The 20,020-nt window shown below is 50.1% G+C and overlaps 1 protein-coding gene across 1 annotated transcript in view; it reads right to left on the bottom strand.

Moving 5' to 3' along the window:
* Positions 1-20,020, bottom strand: part of LOC102571956 (IgGFc-binding protein) — a 72,987-nt gene that overhangs the window by 7,721 nt on the left and 45,246 nt on the right. Inside the window, exons 49-64 of the mRNA XM_059731873.1 lie at positions 16,826-19,621; positions 15,611-15,858; positions 15,090-15,267; positions 14,191-14,299; positions 13,609-13,700; positions 12,830-13,006; positions 9,674-9,876; positions 8,744-8,888; positions 7,854-8,095; positions 7,291-7,455; positions 6,483-6,610; positions 5,035-5,303; positions 4,031-4,239; positions 3,291-3,432; positions 1,662-1,912; positions 537-666 (exon numbers count right to left, since the gene is read on the bottom strand). Of these exons, the coding sequence (XP_059587856.1) occupies positions 537-666; positions 1,662-1,912; positions 3,291-3,432; positions 4,031-4,239; positions 5,035-5,303; positions 6,483-6,610; positions 7,291-7,455; positions 7,854-8,095; positions 8,744-8,888; positions 9,674-9,876; positions 12,830-13,006; positions 13,609-13,700; positions 14,191-14,299; positions 15,090-15,267; positions 15,611-15,858; positions 16,826-19,621 (5,484 nt within the window). The remainder of the gene's footprint in view (positions 1-536; positions 667-1,661; positions 1,913-3,290; positions 3,433-4,030; positions 4,240-5,034; positions 5,304-6,482; positions 6,611-7,290; positions 7,456-7,853; positions 8,096-8,743; positions 8,889-9,673; positions 9,877-12,829; positions 13,007-13,608; positions 13,701-14,190; positions 14,300-15,089; positions 15,268-15,610; positions 15,859-16,825; positions 19,622-20,020) is intronic.

The following is a 20,020-nucleotide window of genomic DNA, read 5'->3' as shown; positions in this document are numbered from 1 at the left end:
CGAGCAGCTCTCAGACCTGGTAGCTAAGGAGCGATCTCCCTTGTGCCAGTGGAGTCTACACTGAAATAAACTGGGTTTAAGCAAGAGAACCAGGCCTACGGCTCTAATGCTAAGATATATCCCGAGATAAAGATGCAATCCCAGGGTTCAGGGAGCAGCAGCCATTGCCGGGGTAGTGGAGAACCACCAAGGGACCGGTCTGACCCTCATCCCATCACCCCCATGAGCCACCGTGGGCGATTTTGCTTTAGCTTTAGCTGAAGTTTGGCTTTGCATGAACAGAGCCAGGAACAATCCAAGCCCCATTTTCCCTAAACTCGTGAAACACAAAGGTACCACTTTTGCCGGTTGTCTAGTTCTTGGGAAACAGCCTGTCCCCTGGTTTCTGGGATGTCGTGTTGCAAAGGAGACTCACGGGCTCAGAGGATACAAGATTCCAGTCTCGTTTTGGGTGGAAATCTCCTCTGGGACACAAGGTGCCGTGGGAAGGGTAAAATTGAATAAATGCTACTGTAGGTTCTCTTGATCACACTTACCTAAGTTTTCAGAGCCGTCATAGCTAATGGATAAGCCAAAATCTGTCTGCATATAAATTCTCGTTGCTCGCTGGAATATCTGGATACCCTCGTGAGGACGGGCAGGGGGGATAGCGCTCACTCCGTCCAGCTGAGAGAGAGGGAGAGCATTTTTAACACACAGTCCTGGGCCCAAATTCAAACGCAAGCCCGGGTGCAGGGAAAAACTCCCAGCTAAGCTCTCCTGTCTTCAGGTTTTGTGATCAAAGTTTCAAACAGCCATAGCTGAAGAAAACCTCTGATATTCATCTTCTTATTGCAGGTAAATGTTGCACAAAAAGAAGATGGATTGACCTGAAAGTCAGTATTTTCACCCTTTTTTTAACCCCCCCCCCCCCCCCCGAGATTGCCATTCTTTGGCTAGAAAAGATGTTATCATATGTGCACAAGCAAACACAAGACTGAATAATAATGATAGATAATGTGAGAAATAGAAGTGCAACTCCCTTAGCATGATTCGTCTGCTTCCTTTTCCCTCCTCACAAAGACCACTCCTATGGTTTTAAAAGCCCCAGTTTCTGGGGTCAGGTGACTGCAAGACAATCCCAGATTTCATAATTTTTTAAGGTATCCAGGTTGTAGCTGAATTGGTCTGGTGGCAAAAGGAATCAGGACTCATGGTCGAGATGATATCTTTTATTAGACCAACTACATTTTTACCAAAAACTTGCAATTAAAGATTTTTTTTTTTTTTTGCAAAAATCTAGTTGGTTTAATAAAAGATATCACTTCTACCATGAGTCCTGATTTTTTAAAGTAAATTTTTGTCTCTTATGGTTGAATAGAAAGGCTTGAAAACATGACCCCTGAATGTCTCAAATTCGGAGGCAATGAAAAAGGGGTGTGAATTTTTTTTTTTTTTAAAGCATAGGGTTTTTAAGCCAGTATCATTGCATCGAGAGCCCGACTCCCTGCTTCTGCCCGTGCCAGGTTAGCAGTGCAGTACCAGAAGCTGTAATTTAATAGACGCTCCCTGACGAAGGAGACCGAGGAAGTTGGTCACTGAGAGACAGTAAATCTCCAACTTTCACTGCAACGTCTTTCGTTCAGTAAAAAGCCGAGGGATGCATCAGATGTGATTCTTACCACGAGCCTCTTCCTCTGCTTGAACATCACGGTGTGGTTGTAAACGTTGACCCGGACCTCCTTGAGGAAGGTGATGCGTCGACTTAGAGGCAGAAGTTGGTTCTTGCCTTCGATGCTGAATGGCGGCAGGTGGCCGGGGACTTCGGGGACGGTCTGAGCCAGAATGTAGGTGGACTTGCCTTGGAAGTGGTGCCACAAGCCATCAAACGTCAGGTAGTGCGGGTCCCCGGTGACCAGGCACTTCCCAAAACCTACGAGGGAACAGTGTCCGTAGTCAGTCTGAGTGCAGAGGCCAGTTCTCTCGTTCGAGGCCGCTGACTGGCTTGGTGTAATAACAGGCCAGAGAGTTATGGCCATTGCTTACAAAAGCTACGGCAGGTGCCCGGACTCTGTACTGGTGATGGCGACACACAGACGGACGGACAGCGACCGGCGTGGTCTTACAACGCAGAACTGCCGCTCGTCTCATTACCCAACAGCGGAGTTTCACCAGACAGTCCTTTCAGCCACGGTGTCAGGCCCAGACAGCCCGTGAAGGGTGTGCAATGTCTCTGAACCCTCTCTCCTCCCTACTGGGTTTGCAAATCCTTGCAGCAGAGCTGCTTTACCTTGTTGATAAGAGCAGGGAAGGCACATTGACCCTGCCCTGCTCCCTAGATGGGTCCCTTAACACAGGGCCAGCTGCTTTCCAGTGTCCCTGGAGCACTAGGCTGCCCAAATGGGGAAGAGTGGGAACCGGCTCTTTTGCAACCATCCCACACCCTTGCCCCACATTTGCAACCACAGCAGCAGGCAGGTTTCCAGGGGACCTAATGCCACCTTCCAAAAGAAACGGCTCGCTCCTGATACGGCTCTCGCGAGCATGGCAGCATCTTGAGCAGAGCTGTTGGGTACAAGAGGAGCGGGCTCATCAGAGCGACTGATTGATGAAAGGCATCGGGGTCTCCGAAGGAGGCACCCAACATTTGCCCAACTCTGAGCTTTACTAACAGCTTCCTCTCCTTTGTCCTGCTGCCAAGCCCAGCTCTCAGCAGAAGACAACGGAGTCCTTGCCGAAGGATCCACATTTGCTTTCCTTCCCTCTCCTACCCCAAATTTTACCTTTCCTTGCCTACCAGGGGAGCTCAGCGGACAGCCGAGGCCTTTTCATGCTCTCGTGGCAGCAGTACCCTGCCATCAACACTATCAGGACCAAAGCAGCACAAGGCGGACCTGCCTCTCCGCATCTGGGCCCCTCCTCTGCCATCATCCCGTGCAGAGGAGGTTGAAACCCCTCACCGCTGGTGTGTCAGTATTGCATCCCCGCCGCGCGCTGCAGTGTAAATGCCAACACACGGAGCGAAGTGGGGAAAGCAAGTCCCCGTGCTGCATTACGGGTAAGTGAATTTGCTCTTACAGAGACTGGGATGAAAGGAGGGGAGGGGTGATGCTGGTGTCCACTAAGAGCCCTTTGCATTGCCGGAGAAGGGCAAAGAGGCTGGGAAGTGAGCAGATGTCACTGTCGCATCCCTTCCCGTGGCCCCGGCACCACCAGATGATCTGTCCGTGCAGACGTACAAGTGCATCCCGCGTGGATGGAGCTCCCGGGGCCCGGTCCCTCCCCGGCAGCAGGGCTCTGAGCACACGTACCTGTTGGTTTACATTTGTAGTTCCCGTTGTGGAGGGTGCAAACCGAGCCAATCTCACAGGTGTAGTCCTTACACGTGATGACATTTCCGTTGCGGCAGCGGCATTTCTGACCGCAGTGTTTGGTTACCCAGCTGTCCCCGACCTGGTGGGATACAAGCTGTGTTAAGGGCACCGTTCAAAAAGGGGTGATTCTTCACAAATACAATGTGGGGCCAGCAGCAAAAGAGGCGAGATCCAGCTAGGTACCATGTTGAACCCAAGAGAGGTGAGCAGTCCCTCCTGGCTCTATTAGAGCAGAGGGGAAATACCCACAATTTAACGTATGCTTGGAAAATAGATACGAACCTACCCTTGGGCTCTGTGCTGCACTCTCGTGTGCTCTGAGTCTTGCTGGGGCACTGCAGTCCTACACGGCTTATTGCCTTCATGAGATAACCGAGACACAAAAGACTGGGGCAAACTTCCTGAGTGAGCCCCGGCAAATCACTAGTGTTCAGAGGTTTTCACTGCTTTTGGGAGTCCCAGTTTTGGGTCCTATCTTTAAACTCTTTGGGGCCTGCTGTGCAAAAGCAACAAGCTCCTGCATTGCCCACTGACTTGCGTTAGAGAAGCAGTTGTCAGCGGCTCTGCTGCTCAGACCCAGTTTGTTTCTCTTGGGTCAATGTGGGCAGTGGGCCCAGGCGCCGGGAGCTGCTGAGAGCTGCAAAACCAGGCAGTCGCTTTGGACCAAACCCGCTTACGCTGTAGTAGTTGTCCTTGTTGTCCCTGCAGCCGCAGTCCCTCAGCGGCACGCAGCGGTCATTGCTGAGCACGTAGCCGTTGTTGCACACGCAGCCTTCTGTGCACTCGCCTGGCTTCTCACACAGCGTGGGTGCAAAAATGTCGTTGCAGGTGGCCGGGCAGAGAGGAGCGCAGGCAGTGTAGTGGCTGTGCGAGGGGCAAGGTAATGCTGCGCGGATGGAGAGAACAAAGACAGCAGGATCGACACGGTCCCTTGCCCACAGGTACGATGCTAATACAGTCAGGGTGCAGACGCCAGCCACGTTCGCCTGATTTTTACATGGTTATTTAATAACTCTAGCTTCTGGCTTTTTTTAAAGAGCAGCTGAGCCTTTCAGAGCTACCCATCACTCAGCCCGGGCGTTTTGGAGCTGGCGGGGATTGCTTTTAGAGCATTTCTGTTCAGTGTTGGGTGCTGCAAGGGCCACTGATAACTAATAATTGTACAGAAAACTTCCTTGGGTTGCAGTCACAGTCATGCGTCACCTGCCCTATTTCGTGGCGGGGGCAGAAAACAGACATGCACAGTTCAACTGGCTGGTTGAGCCGAGATGATGGCTCTTTTGCATTGTGGGAGTGGTCCAAGCACCGATGATGAATATGGCCCTTAACGGACTCCAGGCCAAGCCCTTAGGCCTCACTCCAACAACACTTGCAGAATGAAGACATTTAAAAACCATTTCCCCCAATGCACTCGCACATTTCTAGGTGCCCTATGGTCTTCCCTTATCTCCCCTCTCTTCTCTAACCTCATTGCAGCATCAAATGTCCACCCAGCTCCTCAAACCAACCCATCTCTGAGTTGCTGTTCATAGATGGGCCCAGTCCCGAGCAGGGGACACAGATTTCAGGGTCTGACTCCAGCACAACCCAGTGCCCAAATGCTAACTAGCACCAATAAAGGCTGCTAGTTCAGTTTCCCCTCTCAGCCACGCAAACCAGGTTGGTCTCTCCGCGCACTTACGGCAGAACGTGCTGTTCCTCCACGTGATGCTCTCCCCGTTTTTCTTGCAGGTGTCCACATAAGCCTGAACGATGTCGCAGAGAGTGGACTTCATGCCGCCATACTTGCACATGTCGTAGATGCAGCTCTTGATGAAGAGCTCGGGATCAACCAGGTGATGGCACCGCTTGAAGGGGTCTGACATCAAGGCATTGCACTGCTTTTCCATGTTTGGTCTGGCAGCAGCAGTGCAGGGAGGGTTAGGCTCGTCTCCTTTGTCTGGTAAGCAGCTGCAAGGAAACACAACCACAGAGGATTTTAGTCTGAAATACCACGGGGCACACTGAGGCTGAGACCCAGATGGGAACATTTGTTGCTGGTAGGAAGAGTCAGGCGAGTAGTTCTGGAGGCCACGGTCCTTTCTACTCAAGGGGAAAAAAAGATGAGTGACAAATGCAGGCTTTTCTGCCTCGCCAATCAATCTCTTCCCTGCCTTCGCCTTGAGGGAAGAAAGGGAGCTTGGGTTATCCGCACATTCAAATGTTTTTGCCTTGTGTGTTGGCTCATGTTTGCATGTGCAAACCCTTACAATATATGCATAGGCAATGAACCATTTAATATGCACACACAACTTTTGTGTACATGAACATGTGTCCCTGAAAACAATGCAAACGTAAGTATGGGAATCACTTAAAAAACATGGGTGTTCATAGCCTTCCCAAAAAGATGGTTCGCCCACTGCTTACAGCAACAGATCTGGGCAATAAAACAGCTTAGGGACTTACTGGGCCCCTGGCAGATGTTACACTTAAGACATGACGAACCAAGTCTAACATAATTGTGTAGGCCAGAGTCAGGCAGAAAGGGATCTGGTGGTTATCGTAGATCCCGAGATAAATCTCAGTTAATGGTGTGATACTGCTGCAAAAAGGCAAATCGCATTTTTGGGAGTTTTAATTAGAAGAGTTGCATGTAGGACATGGGAGGCAATTAGCCTACTCTGCTCAGCAAGAAGGAGGCCTCGGATGGAGTAGCGTGTCCAGGTTGGGGCACCACGCTTTAAGACGAGTGAATCCAGGGGACAGCGACGAGAACAAGCCACCGAGGGACATAAGGAGAGATTGAAGGAATTGGGTTTGGGTCAGCGCTCTCTTCCGGCCCAGCTTTTCTACAATTCTGCCCGTCCATCCGCCCGCGCTGGGCGCTCACAATGCAAATAACACTGACTGGCAGTGTTATCTGGGTGCTGCACTAGAGGGTTTAGGTGCTTGGCAGTCCAAGCTCCTCATCTCCTGGCATCTCACTGAATTAGATCTCCGCTGGAGCCCCGGCTTCTCGAAGGAGAGGCATCAGCTCTAGAAGCAGTCCGGCCATTGCATGTTACAAAGCAGGAAAATCACTGAAATACCTGCACGGAGATGGATACCCCAAGAGATACAAATGGGATGAGGAAAAGGAGTCAGGTTTACCCTCGTTCGCTGTCGGCTTCCACTTTCCAGCTGTTTCCAAACTGCGCAACGTTACTCGCCTGCACACGATTGGGCATGAGCAGCTCATCATCCTTCCTGCCGTTGTAGTTGCCGCACATGCCACACACCTGAGATTCAAGAGAACGAGGTTACAAGCACTGCGCCCCTATCCCAGCACCGCTGGGTGATGGAGAAAAGAAATACGCTGAGACGCTGGGTAACAGCTAGCCCCGTAATCAATAGTTCAGATGTGGATGGTACCATTTAAATAGACAAAAGAGAAATGAAGTGAAGCTGGAATGCACCAGCAGCCAACCTTTATGGCAGGAGTGTCACAAATTAGTCCTGTGCCACTGATCCCCTTCCCTTGTGTGCTCTACTGCTCTGCTTTCTGTTTCCTTCCCTATCTGCTGCTCTTCCCTTCCCCGATCTGACCCGTGCCACATTCAGAGGCTGCCCATGCCACTAGTGCACCTGTCCTGCAGTGGGTCACCCCTGCTGTAATATATCTGTGATCCCCTACGACTTCACAGCATGCACCGTTATGCCGAGGGCACTTTCTGCATCTAGGCGCCAGCTACTCGTCCCGTTGTGTCACTTCCTGTAAATGCTCCTTTGAACCATGAGCGATTGGTTGTAAAAAAGAAAACAGAGGAGAAATGCCTTGTGTGCACACAGCAGTCCTACAATGAGAGACGTGGTAGTAAAGCAGGAGACGGAAAATGAATAAAAATGAACGGGGGTCGCAGAAAAGGAAAATCCCGTGTTTTGAAGCAACAACCGTGATTCATAAGTTACTGAATTTCACCTTTGAGAAGTAAGAGTCCGGGAGACTGATTTCCAAGTGATGGTCTCCATCGTATTTCACCACCAGCCCGAAGTCGGTTTCCACCACCACGTACAACCCCACGTTGCCAATGGACACGCCTCGCATTCGGTTCTTCACCGGAGCGTAGACTCTCTCCTTGTTGAGCTGTGACAACAGACCTTTCATCAGCGCCAAACACAGTCTCCCGTTACAGCATTTTTTTTGATCCGGACTTATTTTCTCCAAGGATTTAGAGGATTGCCCAGCAGAAACAGGCCTTGTACATCCCCCCTCCCCCCCAATGAAATGTCAACGGCAGCCATGACCTGTCCTCTGTCTAAATGGACAGTGTTCCTATCTCATGCCTTCATGAGCACATCAGAAGGGTCAAAAGGCTCTCCACTCCCAGCTGGAGGTGGTGCTTTCAAATCCAGCTGTACTGGGACAGCCATGGGTATCAAAGAAGCATGGACACACTTCTCTGTGAGACAGGGCACTTCCTTGCCCTGAATCAGCCAGTGCATGCTTGCTGTCCTCAACACATAAAAAGCACCACCACATACCAGGATGCTCCTGCTTTTCTGGAGGGTGATTCGGCTGTCGTACACATCGATGTAGACCTCTTTGAGGTACGTGGCACCTCTCTGTCCCCTGTCTTCATTTTTGCCTCTGATGGTCACCGGAACGACGCTGTTGTTGTTGCAGGTTTCAACCAGGGTGTAGGTGCAGGTGCCCAAGAAGGTGAGCATTGTTTTGTCGAAGGTGAAATAGTGGGGGTCACCTACCACCTGACACGATGCGCTCCCTGAAGGTTAAAGGAAAGGTCATAGTGATCTACGGTAGCTAAGGAGTTTTGTTCTGGTATCAGGCATTGCAAACAAGAAAAGCCCCGAAGTAGGCTCCAGAGACCCAACCCTCACCATTCCCACTCAGGCGGACTCCCACTGGGGACAGCCCAGATTCATGCTGGTGACATTTAGGGCTACATTTTCCAAAGGCATCTCCTAACCCTTGTTTGCAAAACATGTGTAAACATGTAGTTGTACATGCCAAGTGCGCCACTTGTTCTGGTGTGCTGCTGGGTACTTGCATGGACTGTGGACTGCCTGCATGTGGCCTGCCAGCACGTGTCCCTTGCAAAACCAAATTGGGCACTTGCCATTTTTAAATTGGGCCCTCAGGGTCAGAAGCTTCCTCATTCATTCCTCAACCCGAGTTCATGCCTCTGACTCAGGGCATTTGGTCATTTGGGGCATGGCTCTGCACCCCCAGCACACCTGCTGCAGTTGAGGAAAGCCCAGCATTTGCAAGATGGGAATTTGCCTTTTAACGTCTCTGAGCACTGGGAGAAGTCAGCGGTGAGCATCTCCACCGTCACACAAAAGATGAAAGCCCTTCTACATCAGGAAGGTCTAATGCCGAATTCCCACTTGGACTGTCAGGGAGAACTTACCGGAGGCATGGCAGCCCAGGACCCCATCCTGAACGTTGCAGTTCTCCTTTATGCCGCATTTCCAGGCTGCACACGTGATGTCGCTGTTGTTGTTGCAGGTGCAGCGCTCAGTGCAGTTCTCATGGGTAAACCAGCTTTCACCCAACTGTGGGAGGAAGCAGCAAAACATGAACACACATGCTACCAAGGAGAGAGAACGGTGTTTCCCATCAGGGTGATTGAAGGAGTCTGGAATATCTGGGAGTGTGTACACATGTATTGATTTTATGACAGTTAAATTGGCTTAACTTTTTTAAAGCCAGCTTAACTGGCAGAGAGTACACATGTATATGGAGCAGAGTTGGCTTACATTTGGCACAAGGTAATACACCTCTGAGATGTGGTATTTTGAGCTGCATTAGTTAAATTGACTTAGCTCACAAGACAGCTGCCACCATATCAACGAGCTGTACATGTGTACACTCCAACATGGCTTAACTTAAGTCGCCTTATTTTAAGTCAGCTTAGTTAGGTCGCCTTATTTTAAGTCAGCTTAGTTAAGTCGCCTTATTTTAAGTTGTCTTGGTATGTGTGTACACACCCCAAGTGCCTGTCAACCCATCTGTTGCTGGGAAGAATGGCAGAACATTACATCTCCAGAGGTATGAGTTCCAGTTCTGCCCAGGCCTGTGCCAAAGGCTAGCCCAGTCGGTCCAGCTGTAAATGGGGTCCTGGTCACAGCCACATCCCTCATCACTCCCTTGTACACTGTTGGCTATAGGAACTGGAGTGTCTTAACCTCATTAGCCCGATGGCTCATTAGGCTCAGGCAGACTTTGGATGCCATCCATTCCGCTGCATGCCACGCACATATGTACATGTTCATGAACATATGATGCAAAATGAAACTGCATTGGTAATTATGGTGACATGGTGCTTGGGGAAACTTGCCTGGTGATACTTCTTATCAGCATCGATGCAACCGCAGCTCTCCTGAGGCACGCATTTGTCTCCACTCAGAAGATAGCCCTCACTGCAGAAACAGCCTTCCATCGGTGAGGAGCTGCAAGAGCTGAGTGTGGAGGGAGTCAAGCAGGTGAGCGGACACACGGTATTGCAGCTCTCATACTGGCTGTGTGCCGGACAGGTTATTGCTACAAGCAGGAAGGAAAACCAGGCAAACTCAGACAAAACAATTCCCAAACCATCTTCTTAGAACGGCCACTGCCGGCTCCCTACAATGCATCTTTCAAGCCACGTGTGGCTGGAGACATGTGTCCAGCAGTGGCTGCTGATGCTTTTCTCAAGGACTTGGATAGTAGTGTTTTTTGTTGGGAATGACACAGAAAGACAAACGATCCATGGTTAGGGGCTGGCTGTATCCAAGGATTGCTCATGAGCAGGATGAGACCTCCACCCTTTCACACGCTGGTAAAATATGGGTGGCAACAGAGGGCAGCTGCTTGCACGGCACCTCTGGCTGGTGGCTCGTATGAAAGCAGCCCTGGTGGGTCTCAGCAAACAGGTGTCCAAATGTCCCAAACAAGTCCAGAGAGGCCCAAGACTGCATGTTTGCAGTCAGGGGAATTATCACAGTACATGCATCAGAGCTTCTGCAGATTTCTAAGCAGCTGCACAGGTGCAGACATCCATGATGTAAGCAGGGAGCTGGGACACAGCTGGGGTTACCCCTTCTACCAATGCTCCCCAAAGCCAGGGGGACCACCTCTCCCACCAGTGCTCTTCTCTTCCCTGCAGTTGCATGAGCTTAAGACAAAAGACACTGCTGGGGGAAGTCGCCCCAAACCTACATGGCCACCCAGAGCAGAGGCAGGCAGCTGCACAGGGCAGGGATGCTGTCAGCAGCCAAGGGCTTTTCACAGCCAATCCAGTACTTAAAATTCAGTCCTAGCCATTACCACTGGAGTGGCCTGTGGTGAGTTTAATCCCACTTGAGCTTCTAGTGCAACTCCCCAGACAGTAGACGCTGCATGAATGGGGAGAGGATTTCAGCCTCTCAGGCTCTCGTTTCACTGGCACAAAACTCACACAAATTAAAGGAATAAAAGACTCTCTCTGGGTACAAGTATGGCCCCCTTAAGGTACTAACTATCTGAGCACCCGCCAAGTATTTAAAAAAAGAAACAAGAATTACACCCTGTCTTCTTCTTCCCTCCCAGTCGCTTATAGAGAGAAAATGCTGTTCTTTCATCCCCAGCGCGTTCACAGCAGACGCCTGCTTCCATCACTCGGAGCAGGTTGCACTTTGCGATACGGAGGTGTTTGTCCATCTCTGATCTACAAAGCCCGGGCTACTTTTAGCTGGCTCACACAACTAATTGCTTCATGTACAGTTGAGGTCCTGTTCACTTCCAGTCCTGCAGCAGCTCCCCTTATTTTTTCAGGCGATCACCACCAGTGGTTTCAGCTGCTGGTCCAGGCACCAGCTTCTTGTCTGGTCCCCAGTGGACTTTATACTATTGATTTAGGGAGCACCACGTTACGCAGCTTTCTAATGCTTCTGGTTTGTCCCACTCTGCAGTTGTACCCAAGTTTTAAGTCTTCAGCTCCCTGACTGTTGCAAGTCCAATGCTTTCACCCTGAGATTTGGACTTTCCATGCTTTTCCTTGCTCCGCCCTGTCTTTTTACATTATGCCTGTCTCCATTCTGCCATCTGCAAGGACTGACTTGTCAGATGCTTTTAAATCAGGGGTTGTGCTAAAGTCAGGGCCAATTTTCTCCAATACAAGCATCTCCTAGAATCCCCTTAATAGGATTTTATGGTATGGGTTGCATATAGAGCCAGCTGTCAACCCCAGGAAGGCCAGTGTAACTCTGCAGGACCTTCACCAAAACCCATGCAACTCAACACGGCATTACTAAAATCAGCAGCAGCTCCCCAAGGCCCCCAGGTCTGTGTTTTTGGGGATACGGACCCCAGTGGGAAGACAAGGCGTGCAAGTCAGGCCCGCTCACGACATATCCCTGCATCACACAACCAGGGGTGCAGCATAGGTAGATCCCCGTAAGTTCCCTCTTACTATTTAATGCTGTAGCTAATTAATCTGGAGAGAGTTCAGAGGGCTCCTGATTAGTCTGGGCTATGAGAGCTTTGCATGTCTAACAACTTGGAGGGAACAGCTGTTTGCCCAAGATCTCCCTTTAAATGAGCTGCAGCCTGGAAGCCAGCGCCGAGTCTCTGGGGCCTCGGCACATCCGCGTGCTGGCACGGGCTTTGCAGGGGAGTTGCCAGTGGAGCAGAGCTGCAGTTTGTTGGTATTTCCCCTGTGCAGATGCTCACATCAAATACAGCTGAGCATAATGAAACTTTCCTTAGAAGCTAATAAGAAGCGTTTAAACTGAGGCGTGTAATTAGGCAGTGGGTATTTAACATCAAACAGGGAGCTAACAACTGAGTTAGAGGCAAATCCCAGTTCATTATGGGATGGAATTGATTCAGACTGCATTAAACTTTTGGGGACCTTTGCTCCTCCCATCAGCCTCCAGCACATCCTCTGCCCCGCACTTCCCTTCCACTGCACAGACTCTGCATCTTCCCCTCGCCCTACTTCCCTACAGCTCTCCTCCCTTACCTCTCCAGGCCATCAGCCTCAGGCCTCAGGATTACAAGGGTCTTTTCCTAACCCCCTCCTCGCTGTGGGTTGTGCACAGTGGGTGAGCCTTACAAAATGTGCATACACCTGTTGGCCCTGCAGTACCTTGCCCTTGCACCAAAAGAGGGATTTGCTTCTGCATGTACGACTATCCTGCATGCACAAGCTCCTATAGCTCACCCAGCATGGGGCTAAACAGGGGATACAGAGGATTCAGAGAACCAGCCTATGTCCTTTTAGTGACAGGTGGGCCTGAATCTGAAGATGACAACACAGTGTGGGAGTGCTCTGTGCACCCATATCTGAATGCTTTGCAAGGCTGGGGGAGAATCAACCTAAACATCATGCAAAACCTAGGCAAGTACTCCATGATAAAACTGGGCAGGCTCCCGGCATGACAAAGGGACAGATCCCATTCCCAGCCAGAAGCATCTCCACCTTTTGAGCAACTCTTATGTCCAGAAAGTAACTGATGTGTATGGCAATACTCACGGCAAAGTGTAGCACTCCTCCACTTGATGCAGATCCCAGCACTTGAACACGCCTCAGCATAGGCCTGCAGCCCGTAGCACAAGGACGTTGCCTGCCCTCCAGTGAGACACATGTCGTAGACACAGTTATTAAAGAAATTCTCCCAATTCACCTTGGCATGACAGTCCTTGAAGACACCTGGATGAGTCAAGGAAGAAGCCCAGAAAGAGAAGATGAGAGAAGCTGAGCTCCTACACTACCCCATCCCCTGCCACGGCAAGAAATGTGCCATTCGTGCTCCAGGCTGGTCTCTCTAGAACAAGCCAAACAGCACATGTGCAAATGCCGAGATGGGCTGAGTCCTGCTCCTTGTGTTTACATGGGTGAGCACAGGGTCCCTCGAAGAAAACACAGTGCTCGCTGGTATAACGCGGGCATGTGCCAGTTGCTGGTATCTGAAATTTCCCACCAGCTCCCCGTGCTCAGAGTGGAAAATGCACACAGGCTGTCAGAAGCCAGTAGCTGGAATAAATGTGCATCAGAGAGCCCGCTGCCCTGCTCCTCCAAGAAAGCAAAGCGGGCATTGCAGCACATGGGCAGGCGGCAGTGGTGGAGCAGCTTTTACAGGCTTCTGGAGCACAACAAGGAGACAACCTGCCTGCTCAGGACGTTCAGGTCCCCCCAACTCCTGTGGGTCCTGCTGCACTTGTCAGTATTGGGGATGACACACATTTTGGATGCAGACATAGAACAAAGGGTCCCGGAGAGCAGGCCAGCCACCGCGGCCATCTGCACCGTACCTGCTGGATCGGAGATCATGCCACAAGCCGTGTTCTTCTTCACTTCGCTCTCCAGCTTGGGGTCACAGGTCCCGGGAGGATCACTGGAGCATCTGGGTGAAGCAAGAGAGACAACATCAATTTATTGCTCCAAACAAAGCTCAGACAAATGCTGGTTTTGCACTACAGGGTGGGCTTTTTTGTTCTCACAGCCAAGCTCCACCGAAGGCCATCTTCTACCCCACTACAGGGACACCGTAAGTGGGACTCCTCTTCCCACTGTGCTTTGAGACATCCCTAGACTCATTCTGGGAAATGGGAATGAATGGGAGAACACAGCTACTAAACAAAGGAGTGGGCTCACTTCAGCCCTTCCTGCCTGGTGCGTGCCTCTTGGATGGAGACTTTGAAGGCAAGAGATAGGCAGGCTAGCTGCTCACTCACTGCTTTGTGTAAAGAGGGATCCCTGGGTTTGCTGGAGAGAATGGGGATTTTGCTTAATCCCAGTATGGGACCAGGCAGTAGAAACAACATTGCTGGGCATACTGCAGGACAGCATGCAGTGCATTTTGCTAGAATTTCTTCAGCAGCTCCTGTACATACACGGTGTTGTTCTCCGGCACTACCCAACTGTCTCCAAGTTCTGTGGAATCTCGTGCAGCGTAACCGTCGGGCTTTATGTTGTCATCACCTGGATTATTGTTGTAATTGCCTATAAAGGGGGTAAAAAAGACAGACTTGAGACTACACGAAACCCACAATGGCCAAATCATTGCATGATTTGTACCATGTACTCTGATGAACTTGCTTGTGTGATGAAAGAAGGTTCAGCCACTGGAAGATCTCTTCGGTTGTGACCCCACTGAGCATGTCTACATGAGATGTTACTGCGCAGTAGCATTGCTGAGCACTAACTGTGCGGCGATGATACTGCGCAGTGGTAAGAAAAGTAGCAAGGTAGCGCGCAGCACCAGAAAAAACCCCATGTGGCGATGGTACTGCTAAAAAGAAGCCGAAGCTATCATTTCTGAGTTGAATCCCAGGTTACCAGGATTGTGTCAGGTACCTAAAGCCACAGTGTTATTCTTTAAATAAACCAGTGGTTCTCAACCGGGTGCCTTGAGACCCTTTCAAGGGTGTTGTGGGGTGCCACGCAATGTTAGCATGGTTAGGTGTGCAAACACTATTCACAAGATAAACTCAGAGATTTCAAATAGGAATCCAGAGTGTTCGACACATCCTGTGCAACAGAAAAACAGCTCTATTATTTTTCTGTAGTCAAAACATGAGTGAAAATTAAGAGCTGGCATTTTACGAGGGGGGCCTTGAGGTTAACTAGGGAGTCTACAAAGGTTGACAGCTACTCCCCAATACTCTGTTTTATTTAAGGACTAGATTTATATAGAGGAGAACACAGCCTGATACAAAACTAGTCAATCGCTGGCCTTCAGCTATTAAATCTAGGTCCCTAAAGCCCTAAAATGCAAGGACATATAACTCACCGCAGAGGCCACAAAGCTGGCCCTGGTAATTAGAGGGCACTGAGACTTCTGCATAGTGATTTCCATCAAATCTGACCCAGAGTCCAAAATCGGTTTCCAGGTGAATATAGCCGCCAATGCTTAGGATCTTGATTTTGCTTCCAACGAACGCAGGCAGGTTCACCCTTCTGCCATTCACCTATACAAGAAGATGGGAAAATCAGCTGACAGCTGTCCACAATCCCACGATTCCCAGTGAATAGCCCACAAATCTTCCAGCAAATGAGTTTACCAATAGGGGTATTCTGATCAATGCGATGGATGTGAAGAGAATATCACAGAATGTTTTTAGAAAGCAAATTTCAACTGAGTAATCAGGAATATTCTCAATGGACTCGGAGAGGCCTTTTCAACAAATACACCATGTGGCCTGTATGTCCAGCCAAAATAGCTCATGTTTTCACATGTCTGCATGTCTCATTTTAGGAAGACTGAATATTTTAAGGCCATCTAATATTAAAATACACATAATTGGTTCTTACATTCACTTTCCTGTTCTTCAGAAGAGAAATCTGATTGTCATAGACCTCCACGTGCACTGACTTTACATAAGAAACTTTGGTGTTGGAGCCCCGGTGCTCATTGGTCGTGGACACAGCAAAAGGAAGAAGCCCAGTAGAGGCATTGCAGACTTTGGAAAGGGTGTAGGTGCAGGTGCCCATGAAATGGTGAACCTTCTGGTCAAAGGTATTATAATGTGGGTCCCCTGATGCACTGCAGATAGCCCGACCTTGGAAGAAAGACACGTGGATTAGTTGCATGCAGATCTCTCCTACATTGACTTAAGTTTCTCACCTCTGAGCACACCGCTCGGGTGTCTGCACACTGTGCATGGAAATTAAGAACAAATTATCACAGCGGCAGCCCGGAGCAGAGTGGCTAGCAGCCCCGCCACCTGTCCACAATTGGCCCCCTGTGCTGCTCTAAGGAGAAGTCATACCCCTGGCTCAGAGGAAAGAGAAGGAAGTCATCCCATCAGTGCACTTATTCATTTGGTAGAAGCAAGCCTGAGCTCCACCAGATGCATTCCCCTTTACTGGCCAGCACCTGCTCTGCTCCCTGCACGTGCAGGATGTAGGGAGAAACAGGGAGTGGTCACTAGTTCACATTCATTTCTGTAAATGCAAATCTCCAGAAATGAAGGACCTCTATACACATGGGAACAAAGTTACACAGGCCTGGAAGGGACCTTGCGAGTCATCAAGTCCAGCCCTCGGCTGTCACCAACCATCGTGTCGTACAGTCCCTGATCATGTTCCACCTTAAACATAACGAGGACTTTTGCTCCTGCTCCTAGTACTGAAAGCTACTAAACAGCTTTATTATATCACTTGGATTTAGTTTCTTTCCTCTTTTTCTTGCAAGAAACAGAAGTGCTTCACAGCACTCATTTCTGGGTCAGTGTGCAAATCCAGGCTAAATCCGCTTCCATTCCTGTTTGCCTGGGGTGGGGCAGTTCAAGGGAATGCTAAAGCCCCTTCAGCACTACGACGAGGGTTCAGACCAGTCCACTAGCCTAGTGCAGAAGTTGTGAACGTGTGCTAACGGTTCTGTGTCCTCAGTGAAACCCCCTCCCCTAGCACTGACTGGAGGTGGCGCGTGGGAGGTGGAACTGCTTTTGCTCATGCTATGCTGGATAACTCAACTCTCAACCCAGCAACAAGTGACAAAAAATTCAGGTCACTGCTAAGAATTACCTAAAGGTGGAACTGCGGGAGTTGTCTGCCGTGTTGTAGATGGAGTGGACACTGATGTTGATGAAGCAGTGGTTGTTGCAGAGGAGCTTGGAGAATAGGTTGGTGGCTCTGTCGTACTCAGGGGAGTGGAGGCAGATGTGGATAAAGTGGTGGTACTAGAAGTGGTGGTTGTAAGAGAGGAGCTTGGAGAATAGGTTGGTGGCTCTGTCGTACTCAGGGGAGTGGAGGCAGATGTGGATAAAGTGGTGGTACCAGAAGTGGTGGTTGTAAGAGAGGAGCTTGGAGAATAGGTTGGTGGCTCTGTCGTACTCAGAGGAGAGGAGGTAGATGTGGATGAAGTGGTGGTACCAGAAGTGGTGGTTGTAAGAGAGGAGCTTGGAGAATAGGTTGGTGGCTCTGTCGTACTCAGAGGAGAGGAGGTAGATGTGGATGAAGTGGTGGTACTAAAAGTGGTGGTTGTTGCAGAGGAGCTTGGAGAATAGGTTGGTGGCTCTGTCGTACTCAGGGGAGTGGAGGCAGATGTGGATGAAGTGGTGGTACCAGAAGTGGTGGTATTAACAGAGGAGCTTGGAGAATAGGTTGGTGGCTCTGTCGTACTCAGAGGAGAGGAGGTAGATGTGGATGAAGTGGTGGTACCAGAAGTGGTGGTATTAACAGAGGAGCTTGGTGAATAGGTTGGTGGCTCTGTTGTACTCAGAGGAGAGGAGGTAGATGTGGATGAAGTGGTGGTACCAGAAGTGGTGGTAGTAAGATTGGAGCTTGGAGAATAGGTTGGTGGCTCTGTCGTACTCAGGGGAGTGGAGGCTGATGTGGATGAAGTGGTGGTACCAGAAGTGGTGGTATTAACAGAGGAGCTTGGAGAATAGGTTGGCGGCTCTGTCGTACTCAGAGGAGAGGAGGTAGATGTGGATGAAGTGGTGGTACCAGAAGTGGTGGTATTAACAGAGGAGCTTGGAGAATAGGTTGGTGGCTCTGTCGTAATCAGGGGAGTGGAGGCAGATGTGGATGAAGTGGTGGTACTAAAAGTGGTGGTTGTTGCAGAGGAGCTTGGAGAATAGGTTGGTGGCTCTGTCGTACTCAGAGGAGAGGAGGTAGATGTGGATGAAGTGGTGGTACCAGAAGTGGTGGTATTAACAGAGGAGCTTGGAGAATAGGTTGGTGGCTCTGTCGTACTCAGAGGAGAGGAGGTAGATGTGGATGAAGTGGTGGTACCAGAAGTGGTGGTATTAACAGAGGAGCTTGGAGAATAGGTTGGTGACTCTGTCGTACTCAGAGGAGAGGAGGTAGATGTGGATGAAGTGGTGGTACCAGAAGTGGTGGTATTAACAGAGGAGCTTGGAGAATAGGTTGGTGGCTCTGTCGTACTCAGAGGAGAGGAGGTAGATGTGGATGAAGTGGTGGTACCAGAAGTGGTGGTATTAACAGAGGAGCTTGGAGAATAGGTTGGTGGCTCTGTCGTACTCAGAGGAGAGGAGGTAGATGTGGATGAAGTGGTGGTACCAGAAGTGGTGGTATTAACAGAGGAGCTTGGAGAATAGGTTGGTGGCTCTGTCGTACTCAGAGGAGAGGAGGTAGATGTGGATGAAGTGGTGGTACTAGAAGTGGTGGTATTAACAGAGGAGCTTGGAGAATAGGTTGGTGGCTCTGTCGTACTCAGGGGAGCGGAGGTAGATGTGGATGAAGTGGTGGTACCAGAAGTGGTGGTATTAACAGAGGAGCTTGGTGAATAGGTTGGTGGCTCTGTCGTACTCAGAGGAGAGGAGGTAGATGTGGATGAAGTGGTGGTACCAGAAGTGGTGGTATTAACAGAGGAGCTTGGAGAATAGGTTGGCGGCTCTGTCGTACTCAGGGGAGTGGAGGTAGATGTGGATGAAGTGGTGGTACCAGAAGTGGTGGTAGTAAGATTGGAGCTTGGAGAATAGGTTGGTGGCTCTGTCGTACTCAGAGGAGAGGAGGTAGATGTGGATGAAGTGGTGGTACCAGAAGTGGTGGTATTAACAGAGGAGCTTGGAGAATAGGTTGGTGGCTCTGTCGTACTCAGAGGAGAGGAGGTAGATGTGGATGAAGTGGTGGTACCAGAAGTGGTGGTATTAACAGAGGAGCTTGGTGAATAGGTTGGTGGCTCTGTCGTACTCAGAGGAGAGGAGGTAGATGTGGATGAAGTGGTGGTACCAGAAGTGGTGGTATTAACAGAGGAGCTTGGAGAATAGGTTGGTGGCTCTGTCGTACTCAGAGGAGAGGAGGTAGATGTGGATGAAGTGGTGGTACCAGAAGTGGTGGTATTAACAGAGGAGCTTGGTGAATAGGTTGGTGGCTCTGTCGTACTCAGAGGAGAGGAGGTAGATGTGGATGAAGTGGTGGTACCAGAAGTGGTGGTATTAACAGAGGAGCTTGGAGAATAGGTTGGCGGCTCTGTCGTACTCAGGGGAGTGGAGGCTGATGTGGATGAAGTGGTGGTACCAGAAGTGGTGGTAGTAAGATTGGAGCTTGGAGAATAGGTTGGTGGCTCTGTCGTACTCAGAGGAGAGGAGGTAGATGTGGATGAAGTGGTGGTACCAGAAGTGGTGGTATTAACAGAGGAGCTTGGAGAATAGGTTGGTGGCTCTGTCGTACTCAGGGGAGTGGAGGCTGATGTGGATGAAGTGGTGGTACCAGAAGTGGTGGTAGTAAGATTGGAGCTTGGAGAATAGGTTGGTGGCTCTGTCGTACTCAGAGGAGTGGAGGCTGACGTGGATGAGCTGGTGGTACTAGAAACAGTTGTCATAGTAGAGGGAGATGAGGAATATGTTGACATTCCTGTTTTAGTGAAGCAAGAAGCAAAATGTCAATCACCTCAAAAATGCAATGTCTCTCTTTTCACTTGTAATACCCCAAGGCATCCACGAGGCCATGGCATGAAGTATCTAGCTGGGTTATTACAATAAACCACTCAAGACCAGCATCTGTCTGGGTCTTACATGGAAGGGGGAGCGAGGGAGTAGTAAGACTTCCCCTTGCACACGTGGCCTAGCAGAATTGCCACAGCCCGGGCCCTAGGGAGTTAGCGGTGATGCATGGGAGGCGAGCTGGATCAGCAGGTTGAGAGGCCTGTGATGAGCCACGCAGGTGACAGCAGGAAGGAACGTGTACATGCAGACACAACAGTGGGCATGTACGCCCTGGGGCTTTGGGAGGCACAGCTCCTATGGTGCCCTT

The sequence above is a fragment of the Alligator mississippiensis genome, chromosome 7, assembly GCF_030867095.1.
Source record: "Alligator mississippiensis isolate rAllMis1 chromosome 7, rAllMis1, whole genome shotgun sequence".
Taxonomy (NCBI): Eukaryota; Metazoa; Chordata; order Crocodylia; family Alligatoridae; genus Alligator; species Alligator mississippiensis.
Note: the sequence above shows the minus strand (reverse complement) of the source record. Positions and strands in the feature narration are given on the sequence as shown.